This window comes from Podarcis tiliguerta (genome assembly GCF_965153285.1).
Source record: "Podarcis tiliguerta genome assembly, chromosome: 16".
NCBI lineage: Eukaryota > Metazoa > Chordata > Lepidosauria > Squamata > Lacertidae > Podarcis > Podarcis tiliguerta.
In genome coordinates, this window is record NC_139549.1 from 10,374,455 (window position 1) to 10,395,822 (window position 21,368).

A 21,368-nucleotide genomic window follows, 5' to 3' on the forward strand; every position below is an offset into this window, starting at 1 on the left:
TTCTAGAGAAAGATGCATTCCTTTGTCTCTCGCTGTGATTATTAAAGAACTAACTGGTAAGAACACTCCTTTCGTTTGATCTGATTATTTACTGCCACCGGGGGAGGGATCTGATTCCCCAAAGCCTGACAATGTAGCCTTATGAGGCTTTGCCCTCGGGTGGGAAAAATATTGCGCCCGGGAAAGGGAAGTGGGAGTCAGCAGACACTCAAGGAATAGTTTCAGAGAAAAAGCTTTATTTCTACCATCCATGAACTGGTAGAAGGAGCAAGTGTGATAACTCACAAAAAGCATGCACGAGTTCACAGTCATGTGCACAAGCATATATACCCCTTTCTAGTTCCCTCCCCCTTTTCTCCTCCCTCAGGAGTCCTGCCCATGAGTTCCTCTGAGCATGAACAGAAAGCTGTCTTGGGAAAGGGGGGGTGAGAAGCCAAGGGGGTTCAGAGTGTTCAGATATGCTTCAATCTCTTGTTCTGGCATAGGTCCCGGAATGAAAGTTGCAAGTCAAATGTCCTGTTTGGCAAGGTCAACTATAGCCTGAGAAGCGACCTTTGTTACAGCAGAGTGAAATGTTTCTGATGCTTAGCTAATGCCTTTTAGCTGCTGAGAAAAATGATTTTGAAAAGCTTTGGGAAGCTTTGAGCCTGCTTTTGGGGGGGGGGTGACTTCGGGCCTAGGTGGGATCACCTGTCCTCACCTCCTACAACAACAATCAGGCTCTATCCATGATCTTGAGGTTTGCAGGGTGAGGCAGGGGGAAGATTGAGGCTGCTTCCATGCATCCGGGTCACCTTGTGGAGAGAAGGCATTTCCCTAGCCCCTTTCCTCCGAGGCAGGTAGTGGAAGTCTTCCACAGGTAAGTCTGGATGGAGTTGGCCGGAGCCACATCCTCAACGTAGCCATGCTGACCATCTGAGATGCTGAAAGGCACATTCCAGATACACCTGAGGGACAGAGGAAAGGTCTGGATCAGGGGTTGGGATGGCGCGGGGCACAGAACCACCCCTATCCCCACCAGAGTTGCCAGGAAAAGGTAGGGGCGCCCTTGAAATACTTCATATATTTTTTAATAATTTCTTTATTTATAACCCACCCATCTGGCTGGGTTGCCTCAGGCTTCCTGGTGGATTTTTGCACTACTGGGAAGTGGGCAGATTGGGCATGCAAGGGGTGCCCTAATTTAATCCCTGGCATCTCCATCTTTGAATGCCCTAGAAAGCCACTGCCAGTCCCTGCAGACAGTTCTGAGCTAGGTGAACCCATGGTCTATGCGCCAGGTGATGAGCGCAGGCAGGAAAAAAAAGTACCGTATTTTTCGCTCCATAAGACACACTTTTTTCCTCCTAAAAAGTTTGGGGAAATGTCTGTGCATCTTATGGAGCAAATGTGTGGTCGATCGCTGGCTCCCTTTCTGGCCCTGCTCCCTTGCCCAGGCCTCCATTGTTGAATGTTCTGCAGACAGAGGCTGTTTGTTTCCCCAGCCACATGTGACTGGCTGATTAGATTATCTGTCTGGAAACTGTAGAAACAGCTCCCTTTCCTAAAGAAGCTGCAGAACTGTGAGTTGAACCCCATAAAAACAGGATTTCCTCCCATTGCAAAGTAAGCTCAACAACTTTGAGCTGATCCTCAAAAAATGGGGTTTTTCCACTTTGCAAAAGAAGCTGCACAACTGTGAGCGGATCCCCCCCAAAAAACGGGGCTTTGCCCCTTTCCTCTAAAAACTAGGCGCGTCTTATGGAGCGAAAGATACGGTATATCTGAGTCCTAACAAGCCAGCAGTCAAAAGGGAGGCAGCTGATGGGGAGATGCAAACAAGAGGTAGGGTTGCCAGATCTCCAGGGCGGAACTGAAGCCTTCAAGTTTGTCTGCCCCGTTCTAGAGAACTGGGGCGAAGCTTGAGTCTCCATCTGGGTATGAGCGCCTTTAATATTTGTTTATCACTATTCAGAAGACTGTGCATGCAGCTTGAAAGCCGCAGCCCAGCAGCAGCTAGCCTCAAGCTGTAGAATGGGTTCCCCGGGTCTCCTAGGTCATAGATCACCATTGTAGAATTGTAGAGCGGGAAGGAACCACAAAGGTCATCCATCTCAACCCCCTACAATGCAGGAATCTTTTGCCCAACATGGGGCTCTGTGGGATGTATCATCCCTGTGGCAGTCAAATACAACATTTCCTGTTTCCTAGAGTGGACGCACAGGGGAATGTTGCTCCAGACAGGGAGGACTTCCTGTCATACCTGTTCTGGAGCCTCCTCCCCCTGTGTGTGACCAGGTAGACGGGCGTGACTCTGGGAGACCCTATAAAAGGGCTAATCACGCAGCCATCTTCCTCTTTTCTCCTTTTCCCATTTCCTCTTTTGCCATCTTCCTCTCTGCTGGCTCTTAGCTAGCAGCACAAGGCTCATCCTTACAGAGGATGGAAGACACAAGGTAGAAACGTAACTGGAACCACAAGATTAAAGCCTGCCTTCAGGACACTACTGTGAACTGAATGTAAGTAAACTTTACCATTACTTTTAAAGAAGACTGCCGTGTTGCGATTATTTTTAAGAAAGGGGAATTTACCAAGAACAATCCAATCTGGACAAGCCAGACTGCATTGCTCCACTTACCTCCTTACCGCTCTTGCCCTGACCTAGCCACTGTGATCCACGCGACGGTCACCTCCAGACTGGATTATTGTAACTCGCTCTACGTGGGGCTGCCCTTGAGACTGACCCGGAAACTCCAGCGGGTGCAGAATGCCGCGGTGAGACTCCTTACGGGGTCCTCACTGCGGGATCACATTCACCCGGTGCTATACCAGCTGCACTGGCTCCCGGTGGAGTACAGGATCAGGTTTAAGGTGCTGGTTTTAACCTTTAAAGCCCTATACGGCCTAGGACCCTCGTACCTACGGGACCGCCTCTCCTGGTATGTCCCACGGAGGACCTTACGGTCTTCAAACAAAAACATCCTGGAGGTCCCAGGCCACAGGGAGGTTAGGCTGACCTCAACCAGAGCCAGGGCTTTTTCAGCTGTGGCTCCAATCTGGTGGAACGCTCTGTCACAAGACACTAGGGCCCTGCGGGGCTTGACATCTTTGCGCAGGGCCTGCAAGACAGAGCTGTTCCACCAGGCCTTTGGCCAGGGCACAGCCTGACCCCCCTCCTTTGGTCCTCACAGAACTCTATCCCAATGGTTGCCATTAATTTGATTTAAACTGATTTTATAATGAATTGATATTAGAATGCTGTATTATTTTACTGTTGTTAGCCGCTCTGAGCCAGGCTTCGGCTGGGGAGGGCGGGATATAAATAAAATGTATTATTATTATTTTTATTATTTTTATTTTTATTCTAACAAATCCATCAACTTGCTTCTAACAATGTGCAAGGGAATGTGTTCTGCTTCTTGCTCACTAGCCGGAGTGAGGAGGGATAATATTTAATCAATATATCCTCGCCTACGTCCCTCAACATTCCCACAGGCTCGAACCCAAGACCCTGAGATTATAAGAGTCTCATGCTCTACCGACTGAGCAGTTTTGCTGCAATGTGCTGCGTGCTCCAGCCCCGAAGTTCTCCCGGGCCCCCCAAATACATGCTGACAGCCAGGCACCCTACTCTCCCTTCCCCAAGGCTGCACACTCACTTGTTAAGCACAACCACCACTGCCACGCCATCCGGGCGTAAGAAGCCCTCGGTCTGTAGTTGGCAATTGCCCAGGAGACTGTTGCAAGCCAGGTAGACTCGGACGGAGCCTTCTGGGATGAACTTGCTGGGGAGAGAAAAGAGAAATTAGGAGGAGGGTGCAGTGGCGTAGCGTGGGTTGTCAGCACCCGGGGCAAGGCAAGTAATTTGCGCCCCCTAACCCGGGACGTGGGTGGCGCTGTGGGTTAAAGCCTCAGTGCCTAGGGCTTGCCGATCGAAAGGTCGGCGGTTCGAATCCCCGCGGCGGGGTGTGCTCCCGCTGTTCGATCCCAGCGCCTGCCAACCTAGCAGTTCGAAAGCACCCCTGGGTGCAAGTAGATAAATAGGGACCGCTTACTAGCGGGAAGGTAAACGGCGTTTCCGTGTGCAGCTCTGGCTCGCCAGAGCAGCGATGTCACGCTGGCCACGTGACCCGGAAGTGTCTTCGGACAGCGCTGGCCCTTGGCCTCTTTGAGTGAGATGGGCGCACAACCCTAGAGTCTGTCAAGACTGGCCCATACGGGCAGGGGTACCTTTACCTTTAACCCGGAATAAGGCAAGTAATTTGCGCCCCCCCCCCCCGCTGCACTGTCCCTCCCCCAGATAGTCCCTCGCTCTCTCTCCGCACCGCACCGCACGCCTGGCACCCTCCCTTCCACAGTGGGCGGCGACCCGGCGGCTCGGATCAGATTCGCACAGCCAGCACTGCAGTGAGAGAGAGTGAGTGAGCCAGGTAGGGGCAGAGAGCTGCGAGTGCGAGCGCCCCCCCCCCAGATGTTGCGCCCTGTGCGGCCGGCCCCCCCTGCACCCCCCACGCTACGCCACTGGGAGGGTGGTGGGGAAAGAGGATTGATGCCGTGCTCTATACGGCAACCACGTGTCATCGGTATATCTTCACATCTGCATAAAAAAGTACATTTGGAGTGTGTGGGGTAGGGGGAGTCAAGGGGGTGGGTGAGGGGTGAAGGGAGGGGGTTGGTCAGGGGTAGGAGAAGGGCCAAGGGGTAGGCAGTAGTGACCAGGAGAGGCAACCCCCCAGTATATCTTGTCTTTGAAATACTACTCAGTATTGACGTATAGTTAGCAGAGTAGCAACTTAAGCATGTTGCAGGATTCCCCCAAAATAGGCCAGAGCAACTAATATTTCATCCAGCAGAGCTTTGCTGCTACTGAAGGCAAATGAGCATAATGGTCACAAATCCACTACGTTCAGGATTGGCACTGTCCGTAAGAAATCCAGTTGCAGCAGACTTAGGTGGCTTAAATTTACAATAACTTATAATAAGTCTAAACCTTGACATTATAGCATACTATGAACAGAACACCACACCGGAAGGAAAAGAGATGGAAAGTCAAACCCAGGCTCCTTGCGGTCTATTTTTATAGTCAGCATGATCTTGACAGAAAGAGGTAAGAGAACGAGTTTAAGCCAGCTGTACTCAGCTTCTCGGAAGGAATAACCCAAACATCAGGAACCTTCTGCTTGTTTCTTTCACATGGAGAAGCTTCCAGAACCCTCTTGAATTAAGTAGAATAGGAAAGGTCTCTGCACATCAGATCAATGTATTCTGCACCATGAAATGCAAACTGACCTTTCTGTCTGCATGAATGTGTACAGTGGTGCCTCGCAAGACGAAAAGAATCCGTTCCGCGAGTCTCTTCGTCTTGCGGTTTTTTTCGTCTTGCGAAGCAAGCCCATTAGCGGATTAGTGCTATTAGCACTATTAGCGGTTTAGCGGCTATTAAAGGCTTAAGGGATTAGCGGCTATTAAGGGATTAGCAGCTATTAAGGGATTAGAGGCTATTAAGGGATTAGCAGATTAGCTGCTAAAAGGCTATTAGCGGCTTAGTGGATCAGCTGATAAGCGGCTTAGATCAGCTGATAAGCGCTTTAGAGAACAGTTGTTAAGCGGCTTAGGGGCTGGGGAAAAAGGGGGGGAGGGAAAAAAAACCCACAGAACTCGCAATACATTTTCGTCTTGCGAACCAAGCCCATAGCAAATTCGTTTTGCGGAGCACCTCCAAAACAGAAAACCCTTTCGTCTAGCGGGTTTTCCGTCTTGCGAGGCATTCGTCTTGCGGGGCACCACTGTATATTGTTCCACGCTACCCCATTCTCTAAGGAGAGCACACCCAGGGTTTGTGTTTCTTTTTGGGAATGAGGGAGGCTGATATATGGTTTGTTTACACATCTATAGTTACCTGAGCCTACTGCGGAGCCGCGCACAGTACTGACAGCCCAAGATAATCATGACAATTAGCATTTTTAATTAAGCTTTAATTGTCGTGATTACCAGATAGCTACGTGAAAAGGTACATTATGCCGGTGCCATGGAGCTTCTTTGATTACCCTCAGGGGCATCCTTCGTGGGCGGTTACAGCCAAAGCCACCCTCTGAAGCCTTACCTGAAATGAGCTAAGTGGTAGAACATGGGCTGCTTGTAGAACTCGTCTTTTGCAGCATTCACGATGATTGGGCTGTCCACAAAGTTATCAACGAAGTTGGGTCCCCCACGCATATCCAGGGCCAAGTTCCAGTCGATCCAACCCACAACATGGTTCCTGATGTTCTGCAAGGGCTCAAAGGGCATAGGTCAGCCAGGGAGGTGGGAGGGAGGAGGGGGTGGCCCACCAAGGGGAAGGGGCAGGGGGCTCCACAGCAGAGCCTGCAAGAGGTCCCAAGGGTCCCATCTCTGGGGAAAGACTTCTGCTAGATTCCCCCCCAAAACCACTTCTATCCAGGGCTGGATCTACACTGACCTGTTTAGTGTTATTTCCCGCTATTATAATTATATTAGATACAGTGGAACCTCGGTTTTCAAGTGTCTTGGAAGCGGAATGGCCCAAACCCGGAAGTGATTGCTTCCGTTTTTGAATTTCCGCTGCATGTTTTTCTTTTTTTCTCTCAATGGCTTTTGCCGACCACACATCGCTCCTTGGTTTTCAAACGTTTCGGAAGTCGAACGGTCTTCCAGAACGGATTACGTTTGAAAACCGAGGTTCCACTGTATGTCGTTCTAAAACATCACAGAGCACACGTGTTCATTAAAATGTTTTTTACCTTGGCTTTTTCCCATCAAGGTAAAGATGTAGGATGTCGTATGTCCATCTATGTTTCCAAAACCATTCATTAACCCTCCCTTAACGTTAAAGAAGGGACGCGGGTGGCGCTGTGGGTTAAACCACAGAGCCTAGGACTTGCCGATCAGAAGGTCAGCGATTCGAATCCCCGCGACGGGGTGAGCTCCCGTTGCTCGGTCCCTGCTCCTGCCCACCTAGCAGTTCAAAAGCACACCAGCGCAAGTAAATAAGTAGGTACCGCTCCGGCGGGAAGGTAAACGGCGTTTCCGTGCGCTGCTCTGGTTTGCCAGAAGAGGCTTAGTCATGCTGGCCACATGACCCGGATGCTGTACGCCGGCTCCCTCGGCCAATAAAGCGAGATGAGCGCTGCAACCCCAGAGTCGGCCATGACTGGACCTAATGGTCAGGGGTCCCTTTACCTTTAACGTTAAAGAACATGAGTGTAGATCCAGCCCTAACCTGCGTGGGCACCGCAGCGCGTTCGCTCACCCCCACCCCTCAGATGAAGATCTTCTCAAGTTTCTGCCACAGTGGGCCCATGGGTAGCAGTACCTTACCTCCAAGATATTCTGGCTATACTTGACGCCCCGGTCCCAGCTCCCGAGGTCCACTCTCACGACAGTCGGCGGATAACCGTTACAAGATTCCGTGTAGAGCAGGAAGTAATTGGGGAAGAGGGAGTGGGTGGGATCCAAAGTCAGGCTCGGAAGGGTTATGGGATCGTAGTACCAGTGGATTCCAATGCCTGAAATGTACCTGGCGGAACTGCTGTTTCCAAGGATCTGCAAAGGAGGTGGGGAGGGGGCAAAGCTTTCATTCTTATTTGCACCAGGGAGGAAGGAATTTGAGTGTCCTTTGCCTATCCCTTGTGCAGTGGGCGGGGGCAATTTAAAAATATTGTCTCCCACCCCTCCTTAAAGTTCGCAGAGGCTAGGCAGGGTCTCCAAGGTAAATGCTTGCTTTTTAATGTTAGGTTAGGAATAAAAGGGGAAGCGGGTGGCGCTGTGGGCTAAACCACAGAGCCTAGGACTTGCTCCCATTGCTCAGTCCCTGCTCCTGCCAACCTAGCAGTTCGAAACCACGTCAAAGTGCAGGTAGATAAATAGGTACCACTCCGGCGGGAAGGTAAACGGCGCTTCCGTGCACTGCTCTGGTTCGCCAGAAGCAGCTTAGTCATGCTGGCCACATGACCCGGAAGCTGTACGCCGGCTCCCTCGGCCAATAAAGTGATATGAACGCCGCAACCCCAGAGTTGGCCACAACTGGACCTAATGGTCAGGGGTCCCCTTTACCCTTTACCTAGGAATAAAAGAGGGGGGGAGGGGAAATGGTGGGTGGGGTGGGGTGGTTATGTTTCTGTTCTTCTACTTAGTGTATGTATGGAGTTTTGTGTGTTACTTGTATGGGTTTTCTTACTATTCACTCGCCGTGTATCCTTGGTGGTGAGAGTGGTTGGGGTGGCCCAGGGTGTGGTTGGTTGTCTTTGGTTGCCTGTAGTGAGATTTGTTTATGTGTGTGAGTGGGGTGTGTGTGTATTTGAATCAGGTCAGCCAGATTGATTCATATGCTATTGGTGATTTTTGTTGGACTATGTATGTGATGAAGGAGAGGTGTCCTCTTCTATTTGGCCCCCTGTCTGTTTCAGTTTATCAGTTAGTTTTTCTAATAAGGCTGTTTCTCATACTATTTGATACCATTGGTCCATGATTACTCCTGACAGGTCTCTCCAATGTCTGGCTATGTTGTTTGCAGCTGCTGAGAATAGGTGGGTTATGAGCTCTTCATGAAGTGAGTGGGCATTATTATCTTGCAACATGTTTAGTAGGGCCAGTTCTGAGGTGACCTCTAATACTTGCTTGGTTATTTTGCATATTTCTTGTATGATTGCTGTCCATAGCTGTCAACTTACAGATTTGAAAATAAGGGACCAGCAGCCTCGAAAATAAGGGATCAGCAGCCAAAATAAGGGATTTTAGTCAACCAGCAGCCAAACAAAGCATCAAGCGGTGGTTCCCACAGCACAGCAACCCGGCAAAGGGGATGCAGCAAGGAAAACTACCGTCACCTCTCCGCTGGGAAGCGCTGAGCAAAGGCGAGTCCCCAGGCAACGCGGCCGATTTGATCAGCACAAGGCATGCAAGCTCCACCCCCCAGTCGTTCTTAGACTCCTTATTGGGTGAGCAACGCAGCCAAGCAACACAGTGGGAGCCTCCCTCCTCCCTGGCCAGCAGGGAGGGAGGGAGAGGAGCTGCTTCCTTTGAAACCCGGGAAATTTAAAGGACATCATCAGTAAGGGACAGCAGTGGGACACGGCGCTGGGATAAGGGACTTTCCCACCAAATAAGGGACGGTTGACAGCTATGTTGCTGTCCAGACGAGTTGGATTTTGGGACATTCCCACCACACGTGGAGGTATGTGCCTGTGGAGGTGCATCCTCTTCAGCAATTTGGTGAGGTTCCTGGGTGTATTAGCGCTCGTTTCCTTGGTAACAGCTGTAAGTGAGTTTCAGGGTGAGTTCTTTCCTTTTCGCTGATAAGGGTTTAAAGGGAGGTTTAGACCACATTCTAGGCCATTGGGTGGGGTTAATCCAATAGCCTATGTCGTCCTCCCATAGTTTTTTTATTACAGTGGGTTTGTGGGATTTTGGAGCAGCAAGGTAAGTGCTTGTGGCCCGGTCCACATGGATCCTGCCTCTCAGCCCCTCACAATATAGTTGCCCGCTCCAGACTGGGCAACGCAGCCTGATGATGTCATTTGCCAGGGCTCCGCTGTGAACCAGAGGCAGAGAGACAGAGTGATACAGAAGGGCATGGGCTTAAAAGGGCCATGGTGCAGATTGGAGCCAGCGGCCGTGGTGGGTGAGAGGAGGGCAGGAGGACAGGGAAGGAGGGTTGCTCCCCAGCACTTAGAGTCCTACCAGGTAACGTGCGAGGGAATGAAGAGGTGGCAGTAGCCCCTCTGAACATGTACAGAGTATTTCTGTGACCTTCGCTTTCCCCCAGCCAGTAACACCTTGAATTCCTCAGATTAAAATGTGAGCCACATTGGTGGGGTCAGTTTGCATGGCAAACTGGCATTTCAGATCGCCATGCGGCCTGCCTGCTCATTGGGATCTGGTGGAGGCAGACACCAGGGAGCCAAACAGCAGGCAGACCCAGAGCCAATTTCAGACGGACTCAACAATTGCAAGGCCACACCCCCACCATTCATTTCAGGCACTAGGGCACCGCTTTGATCGAGCGCCGCTTTAATGGGAGATAGTGAACTGGGGACCTACCAGTTTGGCCCAGTTGAGGATTTCGGACCTCTGGTCATCATACATGATGAGCAGGACATCTTTGTAGGAGCTGGCGGCCAGTTCAGGGCCCAGGTCTAGGATGATGAAGTCTCGCGCCTCTTCGGCCGTCTGGCGGTTGACGGGGAAGTCGCCACTGGGCGAGAGGACAGCACTGTTGGGCTCGTTCTGGGGTGTCACCGCCCAGAAGGTGATGTTGTGTCTGGCGTATTCATCCAGAAACCTGGACCCCAACAGATGGAGGAAAGAGGGGATATTAGCCCCGGCACTCAGTACATGAAAAGGGCCAGAGCTATGCTTTGGGAGGGGGCTGCGAGGGTCTCTGGGATTTTCTACCCCATCCCCAAATGTTCAGCTTTAAATTTAGATTAAAGTTTCTATTCCTTTTGCTTACAGAGAGGCAGTGGAGCAGTCGAGTAATCCTGGACTTTGGGGTTAAAACTCCTAATGCAAGCCTTCATCCTTTAGAATTTAAAGTTTTGTTGGTAATGGGCATAGAACCTTCTTTACTGCAGATTATTATTATTATTAGTATTACAGTGGTACCTCAGGTTACATACGCTTCAGGTTACAGACTCCACTAACCCAGAAATAGTGCTTCAGGTTAAGAACTTTGCTTCAGGATAAGAACAGAAATCGTGCTCTGGCGGCACAGCGGCAGCAGGAGGCCCCATTAGCTAAAGTGGTGCTTCAGGTTAAGAACAGTTTCAAGTTAAGAACAGACCTCCGGAACGAATTAAGTACTTAACCCGATGTACCACTGTATTAGTATTATTATTAGTTGTTCTTGTTGTTGTTGCTGTTGCTGCTGCTACTACTTTGTCCTCCATGAAGGGGGTTCTGGTAAAAGTGTTGGCAGGACCTGAGAAATTTCTGTCTGTTGACAACGGAGCTCTTAATATATGTCTTACATTCTGGACTTTTAAGTACCGCATTGCATTAATTCCTATGAATGGAACTGAAGTTGCCTTCAGCTAGGTAAAGGTAAAGGGACGCCTGACCATTAGGTCCAGTCGTGACCGACTCTGGGGTTGCGGCGCTCATCTCACTTTATTGGCCGAGGGAGCCGGCGTACAGCTTCCGGGTCATGTGGCCAGCATGACTAAGCTGCTTCTGGCGAACCAGAGCAGCACACGGAAATGCCGTTTACCTTCCCGCCGGAGCGGTACCTATTTATCTACTTGCACTTTGACGTGCTTTCGAACTGCTAGGTTGGCAGGAGCAGGGACCGAGCAACGGGAGCTCACCCCGTCGCGGGGATTCGAACCGCCGACCTTCTGATCAGCCAGTCCTAGGCTCTGTGGCTTAACCCACAGCGCCACCCGCGTCCCATTGCCTTCAGCTACAATGGACCTATTCCCCCTGCTGCTAACGTTACATCTTCCACTTTCCCAGGCACTTTTACAGTGTGGAAGCTGCTGAAATCGGAAATATGTCTATTACTCTGGTTCATTTCTTTTAACCAGATCTTGCTGTGCACTGATGATGCAAATGCACAAGTTGAACTTTTTCAGTGTTATTTACTTGGAAACTAATAGATGATGCCACTAGATGTCGTGATGTACATTTAAAGTGCAGTTTATTTGTGTATGTTTTTCCACCAGGAGGCTGAATGTTGCACTGTAATATGACCACTTGAATATTTCACATCAGCTAATATATCCCATCATCAAATATACACCATATAGTGCATATAATAACAACATTTTACTATGTTTTTATATATGCTGTAAGCCACCCAGAGTGGCTGGAGAAACCCAGTCAGATGGGGAGGGTATATTATTATTATTATTATTATTATTATTATTATTTTAACTACCCTTTGCCCTAAGTTCCCAGGGTGGGTTACAACACAATATTAAAAACAGTTTGAAAAAACTTGAAAAAAGGTGGGTCCTAAAAAATACGGTATACAGCTCAGGTCTCAAAAGCCAGGGCAAAGAGATGTGTCTTCAGCATTTGACAGAAGCTGCATAATGAAGGTGCCAGTTGGATCTTTGTGGGCAGGAACTTCCACAATTTAGGGGCTGCCACAGAGAAGGCCCTCTCCCAGGCTGCCACCTGCGAGGGTTGCCATATTCCCAACAGTGAAAATCCGGCTCTCTTTTTTTGGCAAAGCTGTTGAGCTATTTTAAACGAAAATCGCCTCCCACGGCACTGCCTCCGACTGTGTTTGTTCAGGGCTTTAAACTGTGCGAACGGCGCATCCAAAATACTGCGCAAAGGGTTAATTCTGTAGCATAAGGATGTCTCGCCACAGAAGGCAGTTTTGTCAGTTAGCTCAGCTATCGATCGCTGAGTGAGTTTTAACTGTGAGAGCAGCAGGCGTGCGGTTTGCATGCGGCCGTGTGCCTCAGAGTCAGTCTGCAAATATTAGCCAGTCTCAGATACGAATTGAAGTAAACAGGTTTCAGACACAAGTTATTATCTACCTGCCTTGTACATTCAATCTGACAAGGACAAGTATGCCGAGTCAAAGCCGTGTGTTCTTTTAAACTCTAAACCAGTGGTTCCCAACCTTTTTTTTCTTCTTTTTTTTTTGGCCATGCCCCACCTAAGCAGATGTTAAGGAAATAAACAACTATCTAACCTTTATAAGGTATCTGAAGTCAGCCCAGTTTAGGGAAGTTTTTAATGTTTGATGTTTTATTGTGTTTTTAATATCCTGTTGGGAGCCACCCAGAGAGGCTGGGAAAACCTAGCTAGATGAGTGGTGTACTATTAATAATAATAATAATAATAATAATAATAATAATAATAATATCCTGACACACACACACCCGTGACATATAATTTTTATTATTAAAAAAGTGAACTATTCATGTGGAGGAAGCCTAAAACGCCATTCACTGTTAATAACTCATTCTCAAATTGCCCCCTCCCCAAATCAAATTGCCCTCCTGTGGGGCCTGTACCCCACGTTGGGAACCACGGCTCTAAGCCAAGTGCCTCGCACAGCCTTTTCCCCGAGAGAAAAACAGTACGACTAAACAGGGTCAAGCGAATTCCACACAACTCTGTAAAGTAGAATTACCACATAAACAAGAGCATGAGATGCTCAAATTGCAATAAGCCAGCCTTGTTATTCTGGGGGGACCTCTCCTTCTGCTGAGTGGAGCATTTGCCCTCCCGCCCCCCAACTTCTTGTTGGGGTAATTTGGGGTTGCATGTGAAATTGCATTAATCGCTTGGCCTGCGTCTCAGGTACCCCCACGTCTCAATTCAGGGTCAGGGCGCCAGCAGCGTTGGGCTGTTTGAGGCAGCTCCAAGCCACGGGTCTCTGTGGCACGACTCATCCCACCCTCCCTTTCTCCAAAGAACGTGTGTGCGCATGTGCGCTGGCGGACCAGCGGGTGTTACCTGACGAAGTAGCGGGCCCACGTTTTGTGGTACCTGTCTCCGGCTTTCCCCTTCAGCTTCGATTTGCCCTCCACCTTGCCGTTGACTCTCATCCAACTTGGGCTAGACCATGGACTGGCAATAAGGGAGAGGGGTCGCTTAGATAAGGCCAAGATGCGTTGAAGGAGAGGGATCTACGGGGAGAGGTGATGGGGATCCAGTGAGCAGATCCAGGAGCATCCCAGAGATATTGAAGCAAGAAAAGGGGGGCTACCCTTATGCTATTCATATCATCAGTTATCAGTAATCAATATATTCATATATGCCCACACATAACAGGGCTTACAGTGATTTTATAATCAGTGGCGTAGCGTGGGTTGTCAGCACCCGGGGCAAGGCAAGTAATTTGCGCCCCCTAACCCGGGGCAAGGCAAGTAATTTGCGCCCCCCCCCCCCGCTGCACTGTCTCTCCCCCAGATAGTCCCTCGCTCTCTCTCCGCACCGCACCGCACGCCTGGCACCCTCCCCTCCACAGTGGGCGACGACCCGGCGGCTCGGATCGGATTCGCACAGCCAGCACTGCAGTGAGAGAGAGTGAGTGAGCCAGGTAGGGGCAGAGAGCTGCGAGTGCGAGCGCCCCCCCAGATGTTGCGCCCGGTGTGGCCGGCCCCCCCTGCACCCCCCACGCTACGCCACTGTTTATAATCCATTTGAATCAAGAAAAGCTTTTGCCTAAGCTAACTGCAAACTGCTTGGGAACCGCAAGTCCAGAACCGACCTTTTACCTTGAAACATCCTTGCACCCTAGAGGAAAGGGGAAGCCATGAATCAGAAGACACTGGTACAAACTCCCCCTCAAATCCAGGCTAAAATAGTCCACAAAAACTACATGAGGCAGAATGCATAGGGGGAGGTAGCCCAGGAGATTCCCTCCCTGAGTCTCATTTCCCCGTACTGTCAGAACTAGGGAAAAGGTCAGACCGTGCATTATTGTGCAGACAATGGAAAGCAGAAGTTGGGAGTGAACTCTGTGCATGGCCAGGGGCATGGCAAGAGGCGCTAATTGGTTATTTTTCGCTGGCGTGCGTGACTGTCTCATGATTGTCTCATGATCTGTGATTTGCTCAGGTATATAACCTCAGGATTTGTATGCTTCAGGGTCCCAGTCTTTTGGAAAAGATTCCAACTGGGTCCATTACTGCCCAGCAATAAACCCTCACCTTCTTTTCCTCCAAAGCTGTGTCTGTCTGGTCCTTGTTCCGCCCTAAGTGGGTACCACTATATTTCCACGTGCTTCAATATTAGGGCCCATACCTGAGGCCTAGGGGGCCAGCCCCAGGGACGTCATCGAGCGGGGCAGGTTAAGCATGGAGCACAGTCCCTGGGGGCATGGCATTCAAATTTAAAACACAGTGTCTAACCCAGGCTTCCTCAACTTCGGCCCTCCAGATGTTTTGAGACTACAGTTCCCATCATCCCTGACCACCGGTCCTGCTAGCTAGGGATCATGGGAGTTGTAGGCCAGAAACATCTGGAGGGCCGAGGTTGAGGAAGCCTGGTCTAAACAAACGAGGAATTTACATTGCTGGATGGAAATGGAGGCAAACCTTTGCTAAAGGTCCAGCGAAGGGAGGGGATCCTTTCTTCTTAACCTGCTTAGGGAGGCCGGGTGGAGATTGTGCTCTCATCCACCGGGGAGGGGGAGCAGGAAAATCCCTATAGACTTCCAAGTTGGGTTTGGGGGTCTGGCGACATCCACAGCCCCACAAAAAGTCACCCCATTGGCCAGGCTCTCCTCTCCTGAGTAGCCTTTGGAGGAATTGCATAAGCACCTGGGGACTGAGGGGATTTGTAGTTTTAGGGTGTGGGTAGGGATGGAGGCGAAATCCAGTTTGGTTTTTGTCTTTCAGCGCAACACGCACTAATACGCATGGGCTGAGGAAGAGAAATATCCATCGGAATTGGCACCTCTATTAAATTTGCAATAAACCAAATAACGTTTATCAAAACGTGTCTATTAGGGGGAAATGTTGGGGTGGTAAATGCATATTGTATACATATGTATATACAGTGGGTGCTCGGGTTGTGAACATGATCTGTGCGGGATGCATGTTCGCAACCTGCATCTCTGCACGTGTGGGTTGTGATTTGGTGTTTCTGCGCATGTGCCAAAACCCAGAAGTAACCAGTTCCTGTACTTCCGGGTTTTGGAGGTCCGTAACCCGAAAAAACGCAGCCTGAAGCGGCTGTAACCTAAGGTACTGTATATACATATATATATATACAGTGGTGCCTCGCAAGACGAAATTAATTCGTTCTGCGAGTCTCTTCGTCTAGCGGTTTTTTCGTCTTGCGAAGCAACCCTATTAGCGGATTAGCGCTATTAGCGGTTTAGCGGCTATTAGCGGCTATTAAAGGCTTAAGGGATTAGCGGATTAGCTGCTAAAAGGCTATTAGCGGTTTAGCGGCTTAGAAAAAGGGGGTGGGGAGCGAAAAAAATCTCAAGACTCGCAAGACATTTTCGTCTTGCGAAGCAAGCCCATAGGAAATTCGTTTTGCGAAGCACCTCCAAAACGGAAAACCCTTTCGTCTAGCGGGTTTTCCTTCTTGCGAGGCATTCGTCTTGCGGGGCACCACTGTATATATATGTACATATGCATATGTATATTATATGAATACATTCATGAAAATAAGATACAGAAATGCATTATGTTAGGGAAATCTACTTGCAGAAATGTGTACAGTGGTACCTCGGAAGTCAAACAGATTCCATTCCGGAGGTACGTTCGACTTCCAAAACGTTTGGAAGCCGCGAAAGCCAAATCGGGCATTCGGCTTCCAAAAGAGCTTTCGCAAACCAAAACACTCACTTCCAGATGTGCGGCGTCTGGGAGCCGAAAACGTTCGACTCGCAAGGAGTTCAGGATCCAAGATACGACTGTACTTTAGGGGGAAAGTGCATCTTAAAACCCTGGTGAATTTTCACGAACTGTCCTGTGGCTACATTTCAGTTTTTAAAACAGAATTTCTTGTTGTAACTTTAGCTCTTCATTGTTGTAAAACAACCCTGAGCTGCAGTTTTGTTAAGGGTGCTGAGAGTCCTTAGGGGCAGACAGAAGCCTTTCATGGCTGTTGAAAGCATCAGCATAAAGCTTTCATTTTTGCGGTGTGAATGTGACCTCAGGTTGGCCCCTGGAGAAGGGAGTCTGCTATTGATATCTGGGAGAACCACAGGAGGGGAGCACTCACTTTTAACCTGGTGTCCTCCTGCACTAGGCTGAAACATTTCAGCTCAAAGTCGTAGGGGCAGTTGTCGTCGTAAGAGTACGGGCGAGTGGAGAAGTCCGAACAGCCAATGGGCAAGCGCAAAAGGTTGTACTCAATGCCTGGCAGCGAGATGGGGAGGGAAACAGGGGACTTTAAGTGAATCGATTTATGGATGAAATAAATACAAAATACAAACCTCTGGATTTGCTTACCGTCTTCGGAGAAGTAGGACCGGAGGAGGTGCTCTTGGGCTGGTGGAGACAACTGCAGGGTATTAATTGAGGATGAGTCTGTGTGGGAGCCACCGAAACCTTTAATACACTGGTAGTGAACGCAGGGATTGTAGGAATACAGGAGCCCTTCAGAGGAGGTAGAGATGGAGGACGTGAGTTAGGTCTGGGAGAAGAAGAGGTTACTAGAGCTGCTCACACTGTGAGCCAGTGTGGTGTAGTGGTTAAGAGCGGTGGACTCGTAATCTGGGGAACTGGGTTCGATTCCCCACTCCTCCACATGCAGCTGCTGGGAGACCTTGGGCCAGTCACACTTCTCTGAAGTCTCTCAGCCCCACTCACCTCACAGAGTGTCTGCTGTGGGGGAGGAAGGGAAAGGAGAATGTTAGCCGCTTTGAGACTCCTGAAGGGGAGTGAAAGGCGGGATATCAAATCCAAACTCCTCTTCTTCTTCTTCTTCTTCTTCTTCTTCTTCTTCTTCTTCTTCTTCTTCATAGCCTCCTTCCCAATCTCAGCCCCCAATTGCCTCTAGCCCAGCCCAGAATTACCCCGAGTCCATTGCGGTGGGGTGAGGTAAGAAAGAGATGCTACTTCTTTTTCCTCCGTCCTGACTGAGAGCAGGAGGGTTGACTCCCAGGGCCGTCTTTACCAGGGGGTGCAAGGGGTGCGGGGCATCTGGGCACCGAAATCTGGGGGGCGCCCAGCAGCAGCAGCAGTGGTGTCAGCTGCACCTTTGACACGACTGATCTCACACTGCCGAGATCAGTCGTGCCAAAAGTGCCGCTGACCCCGAGTGAAACATTGCAAACTGTGTTTTAATTTCATCACTTACAGTTCAAATTCGTTTACAGAATTCGTTAAAAAAATGATTATTTTCGCTAATTGTCAGCATTTTCTTTGACTAACTACTTAGTACTTAGGGCTCTACTTCACATGCGTTTCAGCAATCGATTTTAGTTTTCAATTTCTGCAAAAACGCACCTAGAGCACACACACACCATGAATTCCGCGAGCTGCATTTTTTCTTCATTTTGCAACAAATGCTAAGCGAGAAACACATTTTGGAGTAATTAGAAATTCATGGGGGCTAAACTAAATTTGGGGGCGCTGGGCAGATCTCTGCACCCCGGCGGCGCTTATGCTAAAGACGGCTCTGTTGACTCCTGCCAGGTTTTGTTTCGCCAGCATGTTAGGGATTGACATAGGAGGCCCGCCCTGACGCAGGTATTCTGGGATCAACGTGGAATCAATCGTCCTTGCCCCGCAAATTGGCCTGATGTGGCTCAGGATTTGGCCAAATGTGGCACACAGTCCTTTATTGTGCTATTAAAATTCTAAAGCGTCATGAATAAAATCAATGTTCCTCAGTGCACAAGGTAAACATGCATACTTATGCTCATAAACCGCATGTCTGAGGTATTGCAGGAGAGCAATCCCAAAGCAGGTGGCACTGTGGGTTAAACCACACAGCCTAGGACTTGCCAATTAGAAGGCCGGCGGTTCGAATCCCCACGACAGGGTGAGCTCCCGTTACTCAGTCCCAGCTCCTGCCAACCTGGCAGTTCAAAAGCACCTCAAAGTGCAAGTAGATAAATAGGTACCGCTCCGGCGGGAAGGTAAAGGGCATTTCTGTGTGCTGCTCTGGTTCGCCAGAAGCAGTTTAGTTATGCTGGCCACATGACCTGGAAGCTGTATGCCGGCTCCCTTGGCCAATAAAGCGAAATGAGCGCCGCAACCCCAGAATCGGTCACGACTAGACCTAATGGTCAGGGGTCCCTTTACCTTTTAATCCCAAAGCCATCTTGGCTCTCTTAAAAAATGACCCCAGATTATTTTCTTTGCAGTAGAAGGAAAAACATTTCCTAGTGGTTCTTTTCACTTGCAATATCCTTCCAAGTTCTTGAACGTGGATAGACTTCTCACATGAATATAGGAGCTCTGGGACAATTCAAGAACTAAGCTGTAGTTACCATTTCAAAACAGTGGCCCAAACTCACCAAGATGGGACAGTCAGAAAGAATTATCAGGTATCTTGACAAACAGGAAACAAGCCACATTCTCTCTGTTGTAGACGTGCTTGTAGGTGGTCTTTGGCTAAGGGGCTGGGCAATTTCTGAAGCCCTTAAAAATGGTCACACATCTTTGTTCTGGCTCCCCTCACCCTCTTGCAAGGTGGGGGCGACTCTGTTGCAACAGAAAAATAAGCATCTTCCTCGCTTTGACTGGTTCTTGCCTCCACTCATTCTCCTCTGACCAATAATGAACTTAAAGAGTTTGTCTGTCAAAGCCAACTCCAAATTCTTCTTATATCGATCTATATTTATTGAGAGCGTTTGTACCCTGCTCAAAAAAAAAAAGGCGTAAAGGTAAAGGGACCCCTGACCATTAGGTCCAGTTGTGGCCGACTCTGGGGTTGCGGCGCTCATCTCGCTTTACTGGCCGAGGGAGCCGGCGTACAGCTTCCGGGTCATGTGGCCAGCATGACTAAGCCGCTTCTGGCGAACCAGAGCAGCGCATGGAAACACTATTTACCTTCCTGCCAGAGCGGTACCTATTTATCTACTTGCACTGGCGTCCTTTCAAACTGCTAGGTTGGCAGGAGCAGGGACCGAGCAACTGGAGCTCACCCCATCGCAGGGATTCAAACCACAGGCGTTTTGATCGGCAAGCCTTAGGCTCTGTGGTTTAACCCACAGTGCCACCCGCGTCCCTATGCATGAAGAAATTGAATGCAATTTAAATAAAAACATGCAAGAAATTAAAGCATTGCAGTCCTTGTCTGCAGGGTTACAGTCTAAGAAAACATGACATGCAAGGGAGACGGGACAAGAAGGGAAGAAAGTAGGAAATTAAATCGGGCACCAGTTATTAGGCAGTTATAATGACCAGCTGGCACAGCTCAGGGACAAGAAGTACCGTATTTTTCGCTCTATAAGGCACCAGACCACAAGACGCACTTAGTTTTTGGAGGAGGAAAACAAGAAAAAAAATATTCTGAATCTCAGAAGCCAGAACAGCAAGAAGGATTGCTGTGCAGTGAAAGCAGCAATCCCTCTTGCTGTTCTGGCTTCTGGGATAACTGTGCAGCCTGCATTCGCTCCATAAGACGCACACACATTTCCCCTTACTTTTTAGGAGGGAAAAAGTGAGTCTTATAGAGCAAAAAATACAGTACCTGATGGAGCTGGGCTTTGGGGATGGCTGATGAGCCTCACTTCCCATCTCTCTCGCTGAGGCAGTCTGGTGGCACAGCTACTCCCAGGCAACAGCGGAGGAAGGGAAAGCCCGATGGAGCGGCATGTTTCTTCCTCCAACCCACCTGTTTAGAGAAGGCCCTGCTTACCTGAGCGTTTCCTGTTTGCCAAAAGCTTCCCTTCGCTTCGCTCCAGGCGCTTGCCAGCCTTGCTGCTCAGGTACTTGACGAAGGTGCCCTCGGGCGGGAGGGTGAGGGGGCCCATCATGTCGCAGTAAGTTGCGTTGCAGACGCACACCATGGCACCAGGGCCGACCTGCTTGGGCGCACAAGGAGAGCTCCCTAGGTGAGAGATGGAAAAGACACAAAGCTGAGCAGCAGGAGGAAAATGGCTCCTTTCAGAGGGGGTGCTCTGCACATGGACTGAGGTGGCCTTCCCTAATGTTGAATAGTGGGTAGACATGGCAGACGACACAGCGATTTCTCCAAAGCAGCTCTTTATTTTGTAAGCTGGAACAGAACTGAACAGCAAACAGCTCAGTCGGCCTGCTTTTATAGGCAGCCGGCTGTCAACATTGTAGCAACAACAACCCAGGATTTCCCGCCTAAATTAACTGACGTGGACCTGAGTGAAGACTACATACACAATACTCCTGGTGGCCAGGGCGAGAACTTCAGTACATAACACCTAACATATTTATTGTTGCTGTTGTTCAAATTTAACAACCAATAACTTTTTTCAGACCCTCCAAGTGTCCCTATTTTCCAGGGACAGACCTGTATGTACAGAAGCCGTCCAATTCTGTTTTGATCCCGGAATGTCCCCCTTTTCCTTAGGTAAAGAGACCCCTGACCATTAGGTCCAGTCGCGGACGACTCTGGGGTTGCGGCCCTCATCTCACTTTACTGGCCGAGGGAGCTGGCGTACAGCTTCCGGGTCATGTGGCCAGCATGACTAAGCCGCTTCTGGCAAACCAGAGCAGCGTACAGAAACGCCGTTTACCTTCCTGCCGGAGGGGTACCTATTTATCTACTTGCACTTTGACATGCTTTCGAACTGCTGGGTTGGCAGGAGCAGGGACCGAGGAACGGGAGCTCACCCCGTCGCGGGGATTCAAACCGCCGACCTTCTGATCAGCAAGCCAAAACCCGCGTCCCCTTGGACGTCCCTATTTTCATGGGAGAAATGTTGGAGGTTATGTGTTTAGCCAGGGCATTTGCTGACTGAAGGCTACTGTTCCAGGCAACTCAAGATACCTGGATGGAAGACTGCTTTTAGCTATAAC

At 49.6% G+C, this 21,368-nt stretch overlaps 1 protein-coding gene across 8 annotated transcripts in view; it reads right to left on the reverse strand.

The window, feature by feature from the left end:
- Window positions 1-714: 714 nt before the first annotated feature.
- The window catches only part of LOC310666968 (lysosomal acid glucosylceramidase-like), a 43,002-nt gene continuing 22,348 nt past the window's right edge, over window positions 715-21,368 (reverse strand). For all 8 annotated transcript variants that reach the window (XM_083418521.1, XM_083418524.1, XM_083418523.1 and 5 more), the window contains exons 3-11: window positions 20,233-20,424; window positions 16,872-17,018; window positions 16,642-16,778; window positions 13,414-13,586; window positions 10,036-10,276; window positions 7,315-7,539; window positions 6,083-6,246; window positions 3,639-3,764; window positions 715-947 (exon numbers count right to left, since the gene is read on the reverse strand). In XM_083418521.1, the coding sequence (XP_083274647.1) occupies window positions 791-947; window positions 3,639-3,764; window positions 6,083-6,246; window positions 7,315-7,539; window positions 10,036-10,276; window positions 13,414-13,586; window positions 16,642-16,778; window positions 16,872-17,018; window positions 20,233-20,424 (1,562 nt within the window). In that variant the 3' untranslated portion in view covers window positions 715-790. The remainder of the gene's footprint in view (window positions 948-3,638; window positions 3,765-6,082; window positions 6,247-7,314; window positions 7,540-10,035; window positions 10,277-13,413; window positions 13,587-16,641; window positions 16,779-16,871; window positions 17,019-20,232; window positions 20,425-21,368) is intronic.